The sequence below is a fragment of the Carassius carassius genome, chromosome 17 (assembly GCF_963082965.1).
Source record: "Carassius carassius chromosome 17, fCarCar2.1, whole genome shotgun sequence".
Classification (NCBI taxonomy): domain Eukaryota; kingdom Metazoa; phylum Chordata; class Actinopteri; order Cypriniformes; family Cyprinidae; genus Carassius; species Carassius carassius.
Genome location: NC_081771.1, coordinates 34,031,242 through 34,052,489, shown reverse-complemented (window position 1 = coordinate 34,052,489; position 21,248 = coordinate 34,031,242). Strand labels below are relative to the sequence as shown.

At 39.3% G+C, this 21,248-nt stretch overlaps 1 protein-coding gene and 1 long non-coding RNA gene across 3 annotated transcripts in view; both read right to left on the bottom strand.

Moving 5' to 3' along the window:
- The window catches only part of LOC132160659 (uncharacterized), a 224,600-nt gene that overhangs the window by 192,401 nt on the left and 10,951 nt on the right, over positions 1-21,248 (bottom strand). The gene's annotated exons all lie outside the window — the stretch shown is intronic.
- On the bottom strand, positions 8,883-15,372 carry LOC132090994 (sphingosine 1-phosphate receptor 1-like). Of its 2 annotated transcripts, XR_009422114.1 has the most exons (3): positions 15,194-15,372; positions 9,104-11,299; positions 8,883-9,060 (listed from the first exon to the last, which is right to left on the bottom strand). XR_009422114.1 is itself a non-coding variant. In XM_059497786.1 (2 exons), exon 2 carries the CDS (start codon positions 11,125-11,127, stop codon positions 9,976-9,978), a length of 1,152 nt encoding a protein of 383 aa, XP_059353769.1. In that variant the 5' UTR covers positions 11,128-11,299; positions 15,194-15,372; the 3' UTR covers positions 8,883-9,975. The 2 variants fall into 2 exon arrangements, 1 of the variants encoding a protein (XP_059353769.1); XM_059497786.1 differs by having other exon boundaries at positions 8,883-11,299.

Genomic DNA, 21,248 nt, shown 5'->3' with positions numbered 1-21,248 from the left:
TCATTTGTGGATTAATGCGTATTGGAGACGCGAACCGTTTAAAACGATTCAGTTTGATTTGGTGAACTGGTTCAAAAAGATCCGATTACATAGAGTGATTCGTTCGTGAACCGGATATCACAAACTGCTTTGTTTTGAACTCTCTCACAACAGACACGGAAGAGAAGACAATGCTGAATAAAGTCGTCGTTTTTGCTATTTTTGGACCAAAATGTATTTTCGATGCTTCAGCAAATTCTAACTGACCCTCTGATGTCACATGGACTACTTTGATGATGTTTTTCTTACCTTTCTGGACATGGACAGTAGACCGTACACATAATAACTGGAATATTATTCATTCCCAGTGTTGGGTTGACTTTTTGCTGCTTCTTATCTTACCTTGACCGATCGCTTCCTCAGCTGCCTCACACAGACTATTACTTATTTTATTATGTAGTTCTTCAATCTCCTCTACAGATCAACAAAATATCACTACGTTCCTTAAATCGCTCCCGGTCAGCTGATTTGAATTTCCATCTAGGCATAATAATCTACATTCACATCCAAATCAACTCCTATTTTGCAGATTATTGGACAATGATCACTTCCTATTTAATTTTTCAATGCGTCCCACACACAACTCTTTTGCCAGGTTTCCAGTGACTAAATCTGAGTTTCCCTTTTGATAAATCCATTCTTGTTGCCCTTCCATCATTTTACACAAACCAAATCACTTCCATCTAACACATCTTGTATGATTTTACCTTTAAAATGATTTATTTCACTTCCCCGTAATGCACTCTGCCCATTCAAATCTCCACACCATCAGACTATGATTATCCACTGCCCTTATTTCCTCTAGAATGTCTCTACTTAATCTCTCACATGGATTATAACTAATGGTCTTTATTCCATATTTTAACTGTTCTCTATTCCTTCATTACAAATGTAGCCACTCCCTTCTACTCCAGTTTCTCTTCCTCTGTTCTCCTGACCTCTCTCTCTTCATGCACCTGTTTATCATTGCAATCAGCGCTCGCGTGTCCTAGTGTTCACCCTTTATCTGGTGTTTGTCGGATTATTGTTACATGTCAAGGGTGTACTCACCAAATTCTTGTCTTGTTTGCCTGGAACAGTCTAGGCCAGTGGTTCCCAACCTTTTTCAGCTCGCGGCCCACACAAGCACACATATGTTTCCGTGGCACATTGCAAAAACATTAACTGACCCCGCTATTGTTGGGTTAATAACTTAGTACTCAGAAGCTAGATTGTTAACTGTATTTATTGAATGAACTAGGGCTGTGCGATATGGGGAAAAAAAAAAAAAAAACTATCGCATTTCTTTGATCAATTTTGCGATTGTGACACACAGTGTGACATTTTACAGTCATGAATGCATTCAGGATTAATTTGAAACATATTTCCAAAAGAAAACCAATGAGAGCTTTATCAAAAAGTTGTAACGTCTCTAGAACAGACATAAGTAAAAATTATCACTATAGTAAAGATGTAACAAAATGTATAGACTTATGGAGAAAAAAAATCCTGTGTACAGGGACTTTTTTTTTTTTTTTTTTGCCATGCATTGTTCATAGAGCCAAACTGTCTCTGATAGAGCTCATTAATTGTAGCGGTGTCTCAGGTGTTTGCAGTGTGTATTCAGTAGCCTATGTGTATATGCGGTCAGCAGCGAGAGCGCATACATATAACGCGAAAGCACATTAAAATAATGCACAGGTACGAATCTCTCTGTTCGCACAGAGATTTCCTTTGCTCTGTCACAAAACCAGACGTGCTTGCTCAGAAACAGGCTGCTCTGCGCGGAGACAGTATGCGCACTTAAAACGTGTCTCCTCTCACTTAAACTGCGTCCTGTGCACTCATAATTCTCTCTATGCTCATGTGTTAGATATTAATTATTTTCGCACGATTTAATTTCTAGCCTTTTACCGTGTGCAGTGTGAACGCTCTGATCTGTTAGCATGGACTCGGAAAAAAGGCGCATCACAGACAGTGTGTGAACCTGGAGTTACAGGCATATGCCCAGTCTGTTCTGTTCTACGCTAGGGGCAATGCATTCTGATTGGATCATCGAAAAGCATACTACAGGAAGTCAGGGCCGCGGAAAACAGATCACATGGGGGCACCACCCCAGTTGGTCCAAAAAAAAAAAATGCTCCATTCTCCCATCATATTTGCGGCTGAATGTTAATAATTGATGGATGGACAACTATGCCCAGGTAAAGAACATCAGCATTTCGGTGCAGAGAAAAGAAAACTAAAGAAAGTAAAAAAAAACAAAAAAAAAAAAAAAAAACACCGACATAAAGTTGGCTTGACGTTGGACGTTCGAGATTCTCAAATTTAGGGACCTTCTCTAAAGTTACATGCGATATTGGTATACACTTTTCTAACGCCAGTAGCATTTGAGGAGAATGACTTGCAGTCATAAAACAATTGTAATGTGTTCATTTAGGTGTCAGCTACATTGCACACCTTATACATTCTTAATATATATTAAAATAAATTATAAATAATTAAGGTAAAAACTATGCCCGTTTGTCACTTTCAGGCACAATCCTGTGAAAGTTTTTTTTTTATTTATTTATTTTTATTCAGGTTCCCTTACGAAAATTACCCATGGTTTTAACAATAACACCACAAATCACCGTTCTTGTATTCATGGTAACTGCAAACAATACTTCAAATAATGTTACTTCAAATAATAATTTACAAAGAAGTATTAATATACTGTCATTTTGTTGTTGTTGTTGTTGTTGTTGTTGCTATAAAAACAGACCTAAGTCATCAATACCCTTTAAAATGACTTAAAATGCATTATATAAAAAACAATGAGGCAATAATGATTGGTTAATAATCACACAGTTAAAATACATAATATAGGCAAATACAAAATAAACAATTTATATACATGTTATTACAAATGCCTGCAAAGGCAGCCAAATGCCATGTAACTGCTGCTGTTACACTTATAAGTCAAGTCAAGTCACCTTTATTTATATAGCGCTTTTAACAAAATACATTGCAACAAAGCAACTGAACAACATTCATTAGGAAAACAGTGTGTCAATAATGCAACATTACAGTTAAAGGCAGTTCATCATTGAATTCAGTGATGTCATCTCAAGTCAAGTCTGCTTTATTGTCAATTCCTCCACATGTCCAGTACATACATACAGAGAATCGAAATTGCGTTACTCTCAGACCCCCGGTGCATACAGATAACATTGACAGTAGAGCCTAAGAATCTAGATCAAATATAAAATGTAGATACAACTATACAATAAGGGAATGTAAAAAAACCCCCCAAAAAACAGACATATAATAAAATTAAATATAAAGTTAAATAAAGCAGCGCAAGGCAAATGGCAGATAGAGTGCAAATCAATGAAGTGAACAACAGTGCAAAAAGAGTTTTAGTGCAAAAAAAGCTTATTAAGTCTGATTAAAGTGACAAAGGGCCCAAGAGCAGTTATTTTATTTAACTGACTGATGAGGTAGTAGAATGACGTCAGTTCCATGCTGAATGAGGCAGACCAATGCTGCACAAAGTGACTGGTGCATGTCATCGTATATTAGTGGTGGTGGTGGGGGGGGGTTCATAGTTCAGTGGTGCCTGGGGCAGAAGAGGGGAGGGGGGGGCAGGTTCGGGAGGGAGTTCAGCTTCCTGACAGCCTGGTGGATGAAGCTGTCCTTCAGTCTGCTGGTCCTGGCCTGGAGACTCCAGAGTCTCCTCCCTGATGGCAGCAGGCTGAAGAAGCTGTGTGACGGGTGAGTGGGATCACCTGTGATGCAGAGGGCTTTGCGAGTGAGACAGGTTCCGTAAATGTGCTGGAGGGAGGGGAGAGAGACACCAATGATCTTCTCAGCTGGTCTCACTATGCCAGTGCTGCTGTGTTTTCAGTCCAGGAGAGGTCCTCTGTGATGTGCACACCCAGGAACTTGGTGCTGCTCACTCTCTCCACAGTCGCACCGTTGATGGTCAGAGGAACCTGCTGAGTATGCACTCTCCTGAAGTCAACAACAATCTCCTTCATCTTCTCCACGTTCAGAGAGAGATTGTTGTCACTGCACCACTTGGCCAGGCGGCTCACCTCGCTCCTGTAGTTTGTCTCATCTTTGTTGCTAATGAGACCCACCACAGTCGTGTCATCCGCAAACTTAATGAAGAGGTTGGAGTTGTGTGACGTTGTGCAGTCATGGGTCAGCAGAGTGAAGAGGAGGGGGCTCAGCACACATCCTTGGGGGGCCCCAGTGTTCAGTGTGATGGTGCTGGATGTGTTGCTGCCGACCCGTGCTGCCTGAGGTCTTCCAGTCAGAAAGTCCAACAGCCAGTTGCAAAGCGAAGTGTTGAGCTGGGGCTGGACCAGTTTGTAAATGAGCTGTTGAGGGATGATTGTCTCTGTTCAGTTAAATAGTGTCTGTGCATTTATTTGCAATCAAGTCAACGATATCGCTGTAAATGAAGTGTCCCCAACTAAGCAAGCCAGAGGCGACAGCGGCAAGGAACCAAAACTCCATCGGTGACAGAATGGAGAAAAAAAACCTTGGGAGAAACCAGGCTCAGTTGGGGGACCAGTTCTCCTCTGACCAGACGAAACCAGTAGTTCAATTCCAGGCTGCAGCAAAGTCAGATTGTGCAGAAGAATCATCTGTTTCCTGTGGTCTTGTCCTGGTGCTCCTCTGAGACAAGGTCTTTACAGGGGATCTGTATCTGGGGCTCTAGTTGTCCTGGTCTCCGCTGTCTTTCAGGGATGTAGAGGTCCTTTCTAGGTGCTGATCCAGCATCTGGTCTGGATACGTACTGGATCCAGGTGACTGCAGTGACCCTCTGATCTGGACACAGACTGGATCTGGTGGCTACGGTGACCTCGGAACAAGAGAGAAACAGACTAATATTAGCGTAGATGCCATTCTTCTAATGATGTAGCAAGTACATCTGGTGTTATGGGAAGTGTTCCCGGTTCCGGTTTACCTAATTAATGCAGCCTAAAAATCCTTTAACGGATTTGGATATTAAAAGCATATTAGTATGTTATGTGTATGCCAGGTTAAAGAGATGGGTCTTTAATCTAGATTTAAACTGCAAGAGTGTGTCTGCCTCCCGAACAATGTTAGGTAGGTTATTCCAGAGTTTAGGCGCCAAATAGGAAAAGGATCTGCCGCCCGCAGTTGATTTTGATATTCTAGGTATTATCAAATTGCCTGAGTTTTGAGAACGTAGCGGACGTAGAGGATTATAATGTAACAGGAGCTCATTCAAATACTGAGGTGCTAAACCATTCAGGGCTTTATAAGTAATAAGCAATATTTTAAAATCTATACAATGTTTGATAGGGAGCCAGTGCAGTGTTGACAGGACCGGGCTAATATGGTCATACTTCCTGGTTCTAGTAAGAACTCTTGCTGCTGCATTTTGGACTAGCTGTAGTTTGTTTACTAAGCGTGCAGAACAACCACCCAATAAAGCATTACAATAATCTAACCTTGAGGTCATAAAAGCATGGATTAACATTTCTGCATTTGACATTGAGAGCATAGGTCGTAATTTAGATATATTTTTTAGATGGAAAAATGCAGTTTTACAAATGCTAGAAACGTGGCTTTCTAAGGAAAGATTGCGATCAAATAGCACACCTAGGTTCCTAACTGATGACAAAGAATTGACAGAGCAACCATCAAGTCTTAGACAGTGTTCTAGGTTATTACATGCAGAGTTTTTAGGTCCTATAATTAACACCTCTGTTTTTTCAGAATTTAGCAGTAAGAAATTACTCGTCATCCAGTTTTTTATATCGACTATGCATTCCATTAGTTTTTCAAATTGGTGTGTTTCACCGGTCCGCTAAGAAATATAGAGCTGAGTATCATCAGCATAACAGTGAAAGCTAACACCATGTTTCCTGATGATATCTCCCAAGGGTAACATATAAAGCGTGAAGAGTAGCGGCCCTAGTACTAAGCCTTGAGGTACTCCATACTGCACTTGTGATCGATATGATACCTCTTCATTCACTGCTACAAATTGATGGTGGCCATATAAGTACGATTTAAACCATATAAGTACGATTTAAACGATGCTAATGCATTCACGTCTGAAGCTAATTGCTTCAGACCTAGACTAGTACTCGCAGGCTATGAGTTTTAATGTTTGACCTACTATCTGAACTTTATTTCAGAAATTGATCTTAAGTTATTTCTTAGTCTTATTAAGTGTAACTATAATCAAAGTAGGCTACTCTCTCAATACTCAAATCAAAGCGCAAACAGAAACCAAAATTTTCTTCCAGCATGATACAGAGCTCAGAGAATGTTATGACTGCACATCCTATTATAGTGTGCATACTAATTACAGCCTAGATATTGTATGCAGCATAATTTGCATGCATCAGGAAGCAGCTGCCGCTCTCAAACCGCTGGAATTTAAATTTATCCTTTTTAGTTTCGTGTCCATGATCGGGACCAGAGGCACATTTGTCAGACACTTACAGTGCGTTTCCACGAGAATTTTTTATTAATTCCTATGGAAGTACAGCTTCATCTTGCCTTACTCCCGTGATTGCTGTCTGAACTCCTGACACGGGGCCCCAGGAGGCCACAGGGCCCTATGCAGCCGCTTACATCGCTTATAGGGTAGGGCCTACACTAGCTCCTGCATCAAATCTCTGCAGATTTTATAAATGTTAATTTCGATTTGTTCATAAAATATAAAACATATGTAACCGACAAAACGTCTGTAAAACATAGTCTACTATATGAAGGATTTTGTAAAAATGTTTACAGGTTTTTTTTTTTTTTTAACCTGCATTTTAAATTACACATTGTATTTTATGTTTTCGGTTTACAGGATTACAATGGATAATGGATAAAGTTCTGGATAATTACTACCTTTTCCATTTTTCTAGATCACCTAACTGATCAACAATCACAGGGTCGGTCTGCGCAGCGCTATTTATTATTGAACAATTGCAAATAGCAGTGAACTTAATTCATAATTTAATTCATCTACCAAACTATGATCTATCTATCCATCCATCCATCCATCTATCTGTCTATCAGTCTTCTGATTCTTTCAGCTCCTGAATAAGGCCAACAAATTAATTATATTCAGTCTGATTTTGAACCATCATCATCATTATGAGGTCAGATTCAGGACTGTGTGTGTGTGTGTGTGTGTGTGTGTGAGATGCAGTTCAGAGTGTGAGCACTAGGTGTCGTTAGAGGGCAATAAGATGTTAAGATAATGTGTTCAGCCAGAGGTGGTCTTCTCCGGCCAGCCGAGAACCCATTCATGTTCCTTTGGATCCACCGGTTCTTTGTAAATGAAAAGTTTTTTCAGCAGTTGCTAACTCCAACACATCTCAGACATTGATATATATATATATATATATATATATATATATATATATATATATATATATATACCTATTAATCATTTTTTATCAGTCGTTCTATTATTACTCCAGTGAAAAAGACATTTATGAGCCCATTGTGATCAGTATGAATGAAGCCTTAAATAAAAACTAGACATGAAATGTAATTATTTATTCTTCTTCTGCCCTCTTGTCAGGTTTCATCACAGTCAAACCCTATTTAACCAATCGCCCTGATGATCATAGTTTCAATTCTATAAATAATCACCCGAAGCTTCAATTCTGGCAAATGATGGCAGAACTGTGTGTGTGTGTATGTGTGAGACACATGTCTGTCTCATGGCTGTGGCTTCGTGAGCGGCGTGTGGTTTGGTGTGTACGGTTCTCTGAAGCGTGTGGTGTGTGTATGTGTGTGTGTTTACGGTAAACAGGGGAAAATTGAGCTGAACTGTGTTTCCAAGTTAGTGTGCAAGTAGAGCAGCCCCTCTGCAAACTCCCACAGATCTGACACACGGAAATCACTACCAAACATATGTGTGCCGCTTTCAGCTACAGACTGAACACATTACGTTCAGGGCCGTGTTTAGTGACTTGGGGGCCCCAGACAAAATATAGGAATTCACCCCGATCCACCTTCAGGTTCTTTGTGATGCTTGCTTCTGCACAGTAATGCCCCGTAGTTGTGTTTAGTGTTTCTACATTGGTCATGTACAAGTTACAACACATTATTTAAACACATTAAGTTCAGGACCGTGTTTAGTGAATTGGGGCCCCCAAACAAAATATAGGAGTTTTCTTCCTATTGTAGACCATGAAATAGCAATTTATTTACAGTCGAGATACAGGTTTCTCAAAAACTAAATAATTTATAAACTGATAAACATCATCATTTAAACTATTTTTTCTAAGTATAAATTATTAAATTAAATTAAAATGGGGATATGTGAGTGGATTTTCACACTGGTCTGAACAAAAAGCACAGATGGGATTACTGAAAAATGTAAAAAAAATCTCTGCCAACAGGAAGCACTTTTGTAACGTCAGAAATATAGACGCTCATAAACACTACTTTATCAGATAAAATGAAAATGACATTGAAACTTTTCTGAAGACAGTCAATTTCCTTCAGAGATTCATACATATAAAAACTTGAATTAGTGAGAATGATAAAAATGTGAAAAATATACCCTATATTTTTCTCTATACAAAATATTTTACGGAATGTAAAGTTTCAATAGATGTTAAAATATCTTCATGGAGCCATCATTGCCAGTAAAGAACCTCTCCCCTACACACACACACACACACACACACACACACACACCTTTGTTTTCTATTTTATTATCGTTAAATTGAACTAATGGTGTTTCTGTAAACCTCACCAAATCTTTTGACGTTTCAGTATCTTCCCTCAGTCATGTGACTCATACTTCAGGATCTTATGATTGTGAGTGAAACACATGTACAGAGACACTGTATCTCAGTTATATTCAAAAACATTTAATATCAAATTATAAAGAACATAATTTAGTATCAATCAGGCTTTACAAAAGCTTGTAAAAACAGTATGTCAAGCATTTACACTGTACAAAGACAACCGTGCAAACAAACCTTAAATATGCTTTTGTGTAAAGAGATGCTTACAGTTTAATACTCGATAAGAGCAAGAGAGCGGAATATTTATCTGTGGAGGATCTGTGTATTCATCAGTAGCAGAAATTACAGACATGCACTGTCATATTTATTAATAATAATAATAAACATAATTTATAAAGCGCTTTTTCAAAAGCTCAAGGTCGCTATTTAAGGCCTGTCAGCTGTTCAGTGCATGTTTGTTTGAAGTCTTTGCATGCATTCAGATCTCAAGCTGATACTGGCCGATGAACTGATTCTGAGTCCTTGTCTTTCTGAGTATTTGTGCAGATGTATCTCACATATAAAGGCCCAAATGTTGAAATGTTGAAAAACACCAACGCAATACCTCTTTCTTCCCATGACAACTCGATACGAGGTCCATATAGTTGGATTTTTCTTTAAAGGGAGTGTCGTGTTTGAAACAGTTTCTCTTTTGGGCTGTGTGACTGGAATGAGCCTTTAATTAGATTTGATTCGTCATGATTCAGTTCAAGCTCTGAAATGTAGCCCTGCAGGACAAAACCTGTCATGACGGTCCATTTTTGTGAAATTGAGATGTATAGATGATCTGAAAGTTGAATAAATAATATTTCCATTGATGTGTGGTTTGTTAGGAGGACAGTATTTGTCTGAGACACAATTATTTGAAAATCTGGAATCTGAGGGAGCAAAAAAAATCTAAATATTGAGAAAATCATCTTTAACATTGTCCAAATGAAGTTCTTAGCAATGCATATTACTAATCAAAAGATTAAGGTTTTATATATTTATAGTATGAAATTAGCAAAATACTATCTTCATGAACATGATCTTTACTTAATATCCTAATGATTTTTGGCATAAAAGAAAAATGTATAATTTTGACTCATACAATGTATTGTTGTCTATTTCTACAAATATACGTCTGTGCTACTAATGACTGCTTCTGTGCTGCAGGGACACACATGAGCTCAGGATCAAGCACTTACGCGATGACGGACAGCTTGAGTTTGGGGTAGATGGATTTGACAGGTAAGGTGATGCCGTTCCCGGATGAGATGGTCGTCTCCAGACCCTGGCGGTTCACGTCTGTCTTGGTGAAGCTGATGCGGATGCCAATGTTCCTCACGTGGCCGTCTTTGGTCATCAAGCATCTGCGGCAGAGCAGCTTCAGAATAGCCCTCCGTATGTCTCTGCTCGTCAGCGTGTAAATGATGGGGTTAATGAGAGAATTAAACATGGCCATGCCGAGGAAGTAATCAGCCTTGAAGAGAACAGGACACTCCTTCACGGGACACATGAAGTCCATCAGCAGGAGCACGAACAGCGGCATCCAGCACAGGATGAACACTCCCACCACGATGGTGACGGTCTTCAGCAGCGCCATGTACTTCAGCGAGCGATGGCCGTAGGGTTTGCGCTGAACGCAGGTCGGGTTCTGCGTGTTGGACTTGACGAAGTGAAAGATGCGTCCGTACAGAAGGACGATGGCCAGCAGGATGGACAGGAACACAAACACGCAGAAGAAGATGTAGCTCTTGGCGTAGAGCGGCAGGACGGTGGAGCACCACTCTAGATTATGCAGACAGTTCCAGCCCATAATAGGCAGAGCACCTAGCAACAGCGACAGAGCCCAGCTGGCGGCGATCAGAGCGAACATGCGGTTGCGTTTGGCGCGTGGGTAGGGCTTGGTGTTGCGCATGGTGAAGTAGCGCTCGATGGCGATGGCCAGCAGACTGACGATGGACGCCGAGAGCGTGATGAAGACACCACCCTCCCTCACAAACCACTGCAGCGGCGTCAGCTTCAGTGTGTTCTGACCCGACAGCATGATGTTCAGCATGTAGGTGAATCCGGCCAGCAGGTCCGACAGCGTCAGGTTCCCCAGCAGGTAGTACATGGGCATGTGAAGCTTCTTGTTCTTCCAGATGGCCATGAGGACGATCAAGTTCTCCACGATGATGAGGAAGCAGATGAACAGACCGGCGATGGATTCTGGTTTCAGTCCAACTCTGTCAACCAGTTTTCCGGTGTAGTTATAGTGCCGCTGGAGGACTTTGTTCCAGTGACAGTCCGGGAGAGTTAATGGGGATGTGTTGGTCGTCCCTGTGCAGGAGGTCACAGCACCAAACTCCATGGTTCCCCAGCAAACTTCTTTTTGTTCTCAGTAATGAGACGCTGTGGAGTTCAGCTCATCGTAACAGAGAACCAGCGCATCAGGAAACTGAGCAGGAGTTGTCTTGTGAAGGCAGATTGTTGAGTGTACACTGGATGGAAGAACTGCTTGGTTTGGGTCCATTGCTTCAGTCCTGAAAACACAAGAGCATCATCAGTTCACAAAACCAACTAAAAACCTGACGGCACACTTTCACTTTCTTCTGTGTGCACATCTGATAGCCACTCAGACTAGCAACCAGTGTGATATAATTCCACTTTATTTTAAAGGAATAGTCACCCGAAAATTTAAATTTGCTATTTACTCACTCTTAAGGCTTGTGCACACCGGGACGATTATCGCCAATGTTTAACGCCTCGTGAATAAACAAAGGGCGCCAATGTGAGTGAGCACACAGACGTGCATAATGACAGGCGTCAAAGTGTAATAATAAAAAAAAACTCTTCTGGCTCGTTTTTTTTTTTTTTTTTTTTTGATGTGCCGTGCCGTGCTGTGCCGACTACAAAAATCTCGATAAGAAGGAGTTGTTATGGAGAGGAATTGCAGGTCAGTGGCTGCAGACATTCTGAGAGCTTTAATTCACACAGAATGAATCCCGTGGCATTGGCAATAAATTGAGGTATTATGAAGTGAAACAATCAGTTTGTGCAAGAAACTGAACATATGGGTTACAGGTAATAATACTGTAATTAATGTTCAGTTTGTTGCACAGGTTTATAGTTTCACTTCATAAGACCTCGAGGATAAGACATTCTGTGTGAATTAATTCTAACTCTCAAGGTCTGCATTTTATGGATCACCAAGAATTGCAGTCTCAGCTAAATATCTTCTTTACTGTTCAAGAAAAAAAACTAGAATCAAAATCTTCTTCATCTTGGATGGCCTGACAGTGAGTAAATTACCAGCAAATCTTAATTTTAGGGTGAATGATCCATTTAAGTCATCTGAGTAACAACAGATTCATTCAACAGCTGCTCTTTAATTTGATCATGTTCAGTGAAATTCATTTGAACCCTTCTGATTCATTGTATGAGCAGAAATCTTTAATCTTTTATACTTTTTCAGTTCAGACACATGTGAGTGATGAAAAAAATCTTTACATTTACATTTGTGAAATGATGTAAATGACTTTAGTTAATGGATTAACCCTAACTAACAAGGAGCAATGCATTTATTAGAATATTTATTAATCCTTCTTTAGCTCAATAGAAAAACTGATTATGTATTAGTAAATGTTGCAATTAGCATTAACTAAGTATTTGCATTGTTACTTCATATAAACTAATAAATATATAGTTCAGTCATGATATATATAGTTCAGCAAACTGATGTTGCAGGCTGATGGGTTGTTAACATAACTGATGATATTCAGAGAGTTAGATGACTTGGCACAAGCTAATTGGTCCATGCTGCATATGCAGCCAATGAGCTTACTGCCTTTATATATTCATATGAATTATATATATATATATATATATATATATGGCTGGCTAGCATTCACTTGAGATTCCTGCAGAACGCTTTAAGAGTTCCTCTGAAACCCTCCACCATCCCCAGCTCCACCTGTATAGATCTGCTACAGTTATTTTATATGCTATTTGTTCAGCAGCAGTATGTCTTACATACTCATATTGGCAGTAGCATGTTCCTAAGATTGCTTGTAGCAGCAGCAATGATCTACAGCTAAAGCAATAACAGCAGTAGCTGTTCAGCAGTGTGGCAGATCTATTGTGCCACGAACAAATACATTAACGTTGTCATATCCATCGCCACCAAAATCTTCTGAGAGTTGTCATGATTGTTTATTGTTAAATGGAGTCTTATTGACCTTTGATTCATTCACATTTTCACAAAGTTCAGAAAGTCCATAAACCCAGGTGACAGAAGTGCACTTCCATGATGTACATAAAGTGCTCTATTTTCACATACTTATTTTGTTCTTCATTATTCTTTATCACTTCTTAAGATAAACTTAAGATCAGCCAAGTGTAATCCACTGTGCTATTTTGGGACACAAAGGATATGAAGTCAAATGTGCTTTTAAAATACTCTCTGTATAAAAAAATAAAAAAATTACCACTTGTATGAAAGATGGGTTAAAGTGTACTACAAGTGCTAAAAAAACAAATAGAGCAATTTGGCTGTAACTCACGTTTTTTAAGATTTTATAAGATTTAAGACTTGAATGTGCATGATACAAACCTAAATTTTTATAATTCAAGACTGAAACATATTGTAACATGATATTGATGTACCGTTTACATGGTATTGCAATGTCTGATTTTAAAATGGGTTTTAAAGGATTAATTTTGAGATTTTATGTTTTCAAGTGAGATATAATTTCTGATGATTTCTAAAATGTGATAGAGAAAAAGGCAACGAAGAATTTTTTTTTAAACAAAGGTCAAAACTCCTGCACTGTAAAAAGTGTTTTTTTTACTTGTAAATAAAGATAGCATCAGTTAAGTAAATTTTACAAACAAATACTATTTTGTCTTTTTACTTCAAAATATCATGTTTAATTCAATAAGCTACTTGAGGTTTCATTTTTATTTATTTTACTTAAATACATAAGTAAATTCAAATGGAACTGCCTAGGTAGAAATGAAAGTTAAAACTCATAAGTATATTTTACTTGGAAACGTTTGTTATGTTTACAAGTATTCTTTAAGTAAATATCAAAGTTAAGATCCCATATTTCCCATCAAGCAATGGGGCATGAATAATTAAAAATGTACACTGTTTTATGGTTGTTTTTGTTGTTAGTTGTTTATTTTAGTTGTCAGTTGTTGTTTGTTTTGGTAACATACTGTTTTGTGACACCTGGAGTTTATTTTCTATTCAAAATGACCCATTGATACTCAAACACTATTCACTGTTTGTTACCGTCATTGTGTGTACCAAGTATTGAGGTCTCTGTGTTCATTTGGCTATTCGTTTTATTGAGAAGCATATTATCTTAAAATGATAACAGCCTGTCTACATGCTTACTTGCATGTTTGCAAGTGAACCAAATGCTTTAATAGCATGGCGATTTACCAGTATTACCTTGTTAAAGTAAATTGCATGAACTTGCAGATTTTATTAAATTCAATGGTTAAGTTTTACTTAAATATATGAGTGCTAAATTTGCAAAAGAAAAATACATTTGTACACTTTTTTTTTCAGTATAAGCATTAGGCTACACAATGTAAAATTTACAAACAAAGACTCAACAAAATTTATTGGGAATTTCCAAGTAAACTTAACTTAAAAATGTCTAATTCAAACTACTAATAATTATGTTTAGGCTTTTACTTAGCAAATGTTTGTAAATTTACTAGAATTTTCTGAGTGAAAAAACTTAGCAAGCTTTTTTCAAGTAAATCCTACTCCACATTTTTTACAGTGTGTTATGATGTAGATTTTTGAGGGTGCACTCTTGTCTTAAATTAATCTATTACTTTTCCTACATAATTTTTAATAAAAAACATGGGTAAAATATATATATATGGGAGTCTTAGAGCTTTCCAACGATATATAGTTTGTCAAGATTAGATTAAATTTGATTGTAATATAGTGAAGTAAATGTAGGCGTCCCGTCCCGGGTGACAGTTAAGGGGTTTTAAGTACATTATAGAAGTGCACTTTTTTTTCAACCAGGAAGAGACTAGAATCTGACAAATACTACTAATTTGGGTTTATGGCTGTTTTACTGTGTGTTTTACATTTTCAGTGTATTCATAGTTTCACTGTGTTCTGAACTGGTCTTTGGTTCTTAGTTAAATCTTAAGCAGAGACATGTTCTGGAATTACAATTAGAGGCATCAAAAGAGCTGCTCGAAATATCCAGCAGTGTTATTCTGTATCATCCCTGTCTAATTAAACAATTAAAAAACATTCAACACAAACTAGAATGAGTAATTACAAAAGCAAACGCACACAAGTAGACATTTATCTTCTCTATATTGTAGAATCTGAGCCTACAGAGCTCCTTATTATTCATAACAATAAAACATGAGTTTCACAAGGGATAGAAATCTCTTACCGTTTCTAGTTTTGTTTGCCTGTAAAGCTTCTGCTGTGGCATGAAAACTAAAGTGGAAGAAAAAAACACGACTCAACATGAAACTACAGAAGAGCTGCACATGAACAGAGACAAGCAATAACAGAAAACTGACTAAACCACTCTCTTTCTTTAACTCTCTCTCTCTCTCTCTCACTTGCTCTCTCTCTCTCTCTCTCTCCCCCTCACTCGCTCTCTCTCTCTCTCTCTCTCTCTCCCTCTCTCTCTCTCTCTCTCTCTCTCCCTCTCTCTCTCCCTCTCTCTCTCTCACTCACTCGCTCTCTCTCTCTCTCTCTCCCCCTCACTCTCTCTCTCCCCCTCACTCGCTCTCTCTCTCTCTCTCTCTCTCACTCACTCGCTCTCTCTCTCTCTCTCCCCCTCACTCTCTCTCTCCCCCTCACTCACTCTCTCTCTCTCTCTCTCTCTCTCTCTCTCACTCACTCGCTCTCTCTCTCTCTCTCCCCCTCACTCTCTCTCTCTCTCTCTCTCTCTCTCTGTCTCTCTCTCTCTCTCTCTGTCTCTCTCTCTCTCTCTCTCTCTCACTCCCCCCCCCCTCTCTCTCTCTCTATCCTCCAGACCTGCAGTGGTTGAGGTTTTAACACTTATATGTTTATTGGTTTCAGTGGGCCGTAATATGATTCTGCTGAGGCTCTTCCTGTAGGAGTCTCATTAATATCCATTGATGAACATTAGCTGAGATTATCTGTAAACCTCCAGCAGTGTAATTCGTACAGCTCCAGCTCCTATGAGCCGAATACAGGTTTAATCAGATGAAATGCGTGTGAATGTGTGGTTGGATCAGACGCAAGCTCTGACTTGTCTTCTGCCTCAGGTCTCAGGGTTACTGTTACTCAAGGCTTCTCTCACACCTGCACACTGAGCTGTGTGACTGTGCATCGCTGCGTCACACGCTGTGGATGAAGATCTGATCCGGCTCTGATCCGGTAAAACTGGCTCTTCAGTTCACTGAGAAACATATGAGAGAACACGTGTTTGTTTATGTAGTTCAGTTTTTATCATGAATTTTCAATGTGAGTTTGTCTGGCACTCGTCTCTAATGGTTAGAAGCTGTTTTAACATCTGATAAAGAGGTCAGAGGTCAGACAGGTCATCCCAGTTGACCTTTGAGGTTACCTTTATCCTTTTGTGTCTCTCTGAAATGAGAACGAAGTCCTTCTCTGCTTTATTGTTTGCATGAAGCATTATTTGAGTCAAGACATAACCTTTTTTTATATTGTGCTTAATGCTCACTGTGTCAAAGCAGCTTTACAGCTTTACAGCCTAAAATATGAAATGCACAAGAGGCTTTTAAAAAGTGTTTTGAATTTGAAAAATGTGTGAATAAAAGCAAATGAAAGTATGAGCTCAAATCAGTTTCCATGTGTAACTTTCTGCCGGAGTTTATTAGGGTTGTTCTAGATGAAGTAAGATGTTATTATGTCTGTTAGGGATTGAAGGAGAAATAAGCATCATGTCAGAATTCAGAGGCTTTGTTCAACAGAGCTGACAAACAGCTTTTTTATCATTGTTTGTATTGAAAATGCTCTAGCAGTCATATGTGTAATCTTCAACAGGAGTTTTGCAGTTTTATTGCTAATTTTAATGGCAGTCCATTAAGACATCGCTGCTGCAACAATGATTGAAACAGTAGAAAATAACAGAGGAACAAAGGAAAATGTTTGAAAAAGGTGTATGTTGTGTAAAAGGTCGTTCATATGCCGTGGCTCTGCTGTGGTTCATTGATACTGCGGTCAGACTGTTTCCTGCCTCTCTGCAGTTGTTGGCACATGTATGTCAAGTGACTTGTTTCAGAATCAGATCATATTAAACATTTTTGCTGCACCTTCAGCTTAACATCTGCGTAAGATACAAACTCCAGCGACTACATTCATTCACATTCATACAAACACATGTGACATCAGAGACATAAAAACAGATGAAACGCCTCTCTCTTTTACTCCTGGATGCAGTTGAAGTGTGTGCACTTGTATTTCAGAGTGAAATATGATATTCAAGAAGAATAAATGTAAGCAGGGTGAGTTCTCGGTTGCACTGGTTCCTCTGTTTCTTCTCGAGAACACAGCTATCTTCTGAAGAACAACATTCAGCTTTGTGTGATTGAGTGGATCCTTAAGTTGGTTGATGATGGAGACTAACTCAGTTCAGGCTAGTAATCTCATCATCTTTAGTGTTCTTCATTAATTAAAGGTGATGAAGTTTAGTGTGTTGATCCCCAGTCTATGAAATATTCTAAAAATAAACGCATTTGATTAGATTCCCACTTTAGACTGATTGTTTAACCTAAATGTTTAACATGTCACCTTTATTTTAATAGCGCTTTTAACAATTTAGATTTTGACAAAGCAACTGAACAGCGTTAAATAGGAAAATAGTATGTCAATTATGCAAAAAAGCAGTTCATCATTGAATTCAATTATCTCATCATCCAGCTCAGTTCAGTTTAAATAGTGTCTGTGCAATCATTTACAATCAAGTCAACGATATCGCTGTAGATGAAGTGACCCCAACTAAGCAAGCCAGAGGCGACAGCGGCAAGGAACCAAAACTCCATCGGTGACAGAATGGAGAAAAAAACCTTGGGAGAAACCAGGCTCAGTTGGGGGGCCAGTTCTCCTCTGACCAGACGAAACCAGTAGTTCAATTCCAGACTGCAGCAAAGTCAGATTGTGCAGAAGAATCATCTGTTTCCTGTGGTCTTGTCCTGGTGGTCGTCTGAGACAAGGTCTTTACAGGGGATCTGTATCTGGGGCTCTAGTTGTCCTGGTCTCCGCTGTCTTTCAGGGATGTAGAGGTCCTTTCTAGGTGCTGATCCAGCATCTGGTCTGGATACGTACTGGATCCGGGTGACTGCAGTGACCCTCTGATCTGGACACAGACTGGATCTGGTGGCCACGGTGACCTCGGAATAAGAGAGAAACAGACTAATATTAGCGTAGATGCCATTCTTCTAATGATGTAGCAAGTACATAGGGTGTTATGGGAAGTGTTTCCGGTTCCGGTTTACCTAATTAATGCAGCCTAAAAATACTTTAACGGATTTGAATATTAGAAGCAAATTAGTGTGTTATGCGTAAACCAGGTTAAAGAGATGGGTCTTTAATCTAGATTTAAACTGCAAGAGTGTGTCTGCCTCCCGAACAATGTTAGGTAGGTTATTCCAGAGTTTAGGAGCCAAATAGGAAAAGGATCTGCCGCCCGCAGTTGATTTTGATATTCTAGGTATTATCAAATTGCCTGAGTTTTGAGAACGTAGCGGACGTAGAGGATTATAATGTAACAAGAGCTCATTCAAATACTGAGGTGCTAAACCATTCAGGGCTTTATAAGTAATAAGCAATATTTTAAAATCTATACGATGTTTGATAGGGAGCCAGTGCAGTGTTGACAGGACCGGGCTAATATGGTCATACTTCCTGGTTCTAGTAAGAACTCTTGCTGCTGCATTTTGGACTAGCTGTAGTTTGTTTACTAAGCGTGCAGAACAACCACCCAATAAAGCATTACAATAATCTAACCTTGAGGTCATAAAAGCATGGATTAACATTTCTGCATTTGACATTGAGAGCATAGGCCATAATTTAGATATCTTTTTTTGAGATGGAAAAATGCAGTTTTACAAATGCTAGAAACGTGGCTTTCTAAGGAAAGATTGCGATCAAGTAGCACACCTAGGTTCCTAACTGATGACCAAGAATTGACAGAGCAACCATCAAGTCTTAGACAGTGTTCTAGGTTATTACATGCAGAGTTTTTAGGTCCTATAATTAACACCTCAATTTTTTCAGAATTTAGCAGTAAGAAATTACTCGTCATCCAGCTTTTTACATCGACTATGCATTCCGTTAGTTTTTCAAATTGGTATGTTTCGCCGGGACACAAAAGAAATATAGAGCTGATTATCATCAGCATAACAGTGAAAGCTAACACCATGTTTCCTGATGATATCTCCCAAGGGTAACATATAAAGCGTGAAGAGTAGCGGCCCTAGTACTGAGCCTTGAGGTACTCCATACTGCGCTTGGGATCGATAGGATACCTCTTCATTCACTGCTACGAATTGATGGTGGTAATATAAGTACGATTGAAACCATGCTAATGCACTTCAATTAATGCCAACAAAGTGTCCTAGTCTATGCAAAAGAATGTTGTGGTCAATAGTGTTGAATGCAGCACTAAGATCCAATAGCACTAATAGAGAGATGAAACCACGATCAGATGAGAAGAGCGGGTCATTCGTAACTCTAAGGAGAGCAGTCTCAGTACTATGACTTAGCACCAGCATGAATAACAATCTTACTGTATTTACGTTTAGCATTAGCCAGCACTTTTAAATTTGCCAAGATGTCAGGCGCTTTGGCTCCCGGTAAACATTTGACTATGGTGGCTGGTGTCTACAACAGAATCACCAATAATTAGAGCACTTTCATCAGGTTTCTCAGTGGGAGCATCACTGAGTGGGGAGAACCTGTTTAATATTTTGATCGGAACAGAAGAGCGGTGTTTTGACCCACGAATACGCTGCCTCACTGTCACCCAGTTGCCCTGCAGGGGCTCTGTTGCCGGAACCGAACAATGTACAGGAATCCCTGAGCTAGACGCATCCAAATCCATATCTAAAGCCCTAACATTTTTAGAATTCAGAATCAGACTTAGCTTTATTCGCCAGGTGTCACCTTTGTCACCTTTATTTATATAGCGCTTTAAACAAAATACATTATGTCAAAGCAACTGAACAGCATTCATTAGGAAAACATTGTCAATAATGCAAAAATGATAGTTAAAGGCAGTTCATCATTGGATTCAGTTATGTCATCTCTGTTCAGTTAAATAGTGTCTGTGCATTTATTTGCAATCAAGTCAACGATATCGCTGTAAATGAAGTGTCCCCAACTAAGCAAGCCAGAGGCGACAGCGGCCAGGAACCGAAACTCCATCGGTGACAGAATGGAGAAAAAAACCTTGGGAGAAACCAGGCTCAGTTGGGGGCCAGTTCTCCTCTGACCAGACGAAACCAGTAGTTCAATTCCAGACTGCAGCAAAGTCAGATTGTGCAGAAGAATCATCTGTTTCCTGTGGTCTTGTCCTGGTGCTCCTCTGAGACAAGGTCTTTACAGGGGATCTGTATCTGGGGCTCTAGTTGTCCTGGTCTCCGCTGTCTTTCAGGGATGTAGAGGTCCTTTCTAGGTGCTGATCCAGCATCTGGTCTGGATACGTACTGGATCCGGGTGACTGCAGTGACCCTCTGATCTGGACACAGACTGGATCTGGTGGCTACGGTGACCTCGGAATAAGAGAGAAACAGACTAATATTAGCGTAGATGCCATTCTTCTAATGATGTGTCAAGTACATAGGGTGTTATGGGAAGTGTTTCTGGTTCCGGTTTACCTAATTAATGCAGCCTAAAAATACTTTAACGGATTTGTATATTAAAAGCATATTAGTATGTTATGTGTATGCCAGGTTACAGAGATGGGTCTTTAATCTAGATTTAAACTGCAAGAGTGTGTCTGCCTCCAGAACAATGTTAGGTAGGTTATTCCAGAGTTTAGGAGCCAAATAGGAAAAGGATCTGCCGCCCGCAGTTGATTTTGATATTCTAGGTATTATCAAATTGCCTGAGTTTTGAGAACGTAGCGGACGTAGAGGATTATAATGTAAAAGGAGCTCATTCAAATACTGAGGTGCTAAACCATTCAGGGCTTTATAAGTAATAAGCAATATTTTAAAATCTATGCGATGTTTGATAGGGAGCCAGTGCAGTGTTGACAAGACCGGGCTAATATGGTCATACTTCCTGGTTCTAGTAAGAACTCTTGCTGCTGCATTTTGGACTAGCTGTAGTTTGTTTACGAAGCGTGCAGAACAACCACCCAATAAAGCATTACAATAATCTAACCTTGAGGTCATAAATGCATGGATTAACATTTCTGCATTTGACATTGAGAGCATAGGCCGTAATTTAGATATATTTTTGAGATGGAAAAATGCAGATACACACAGACAGACACACACACA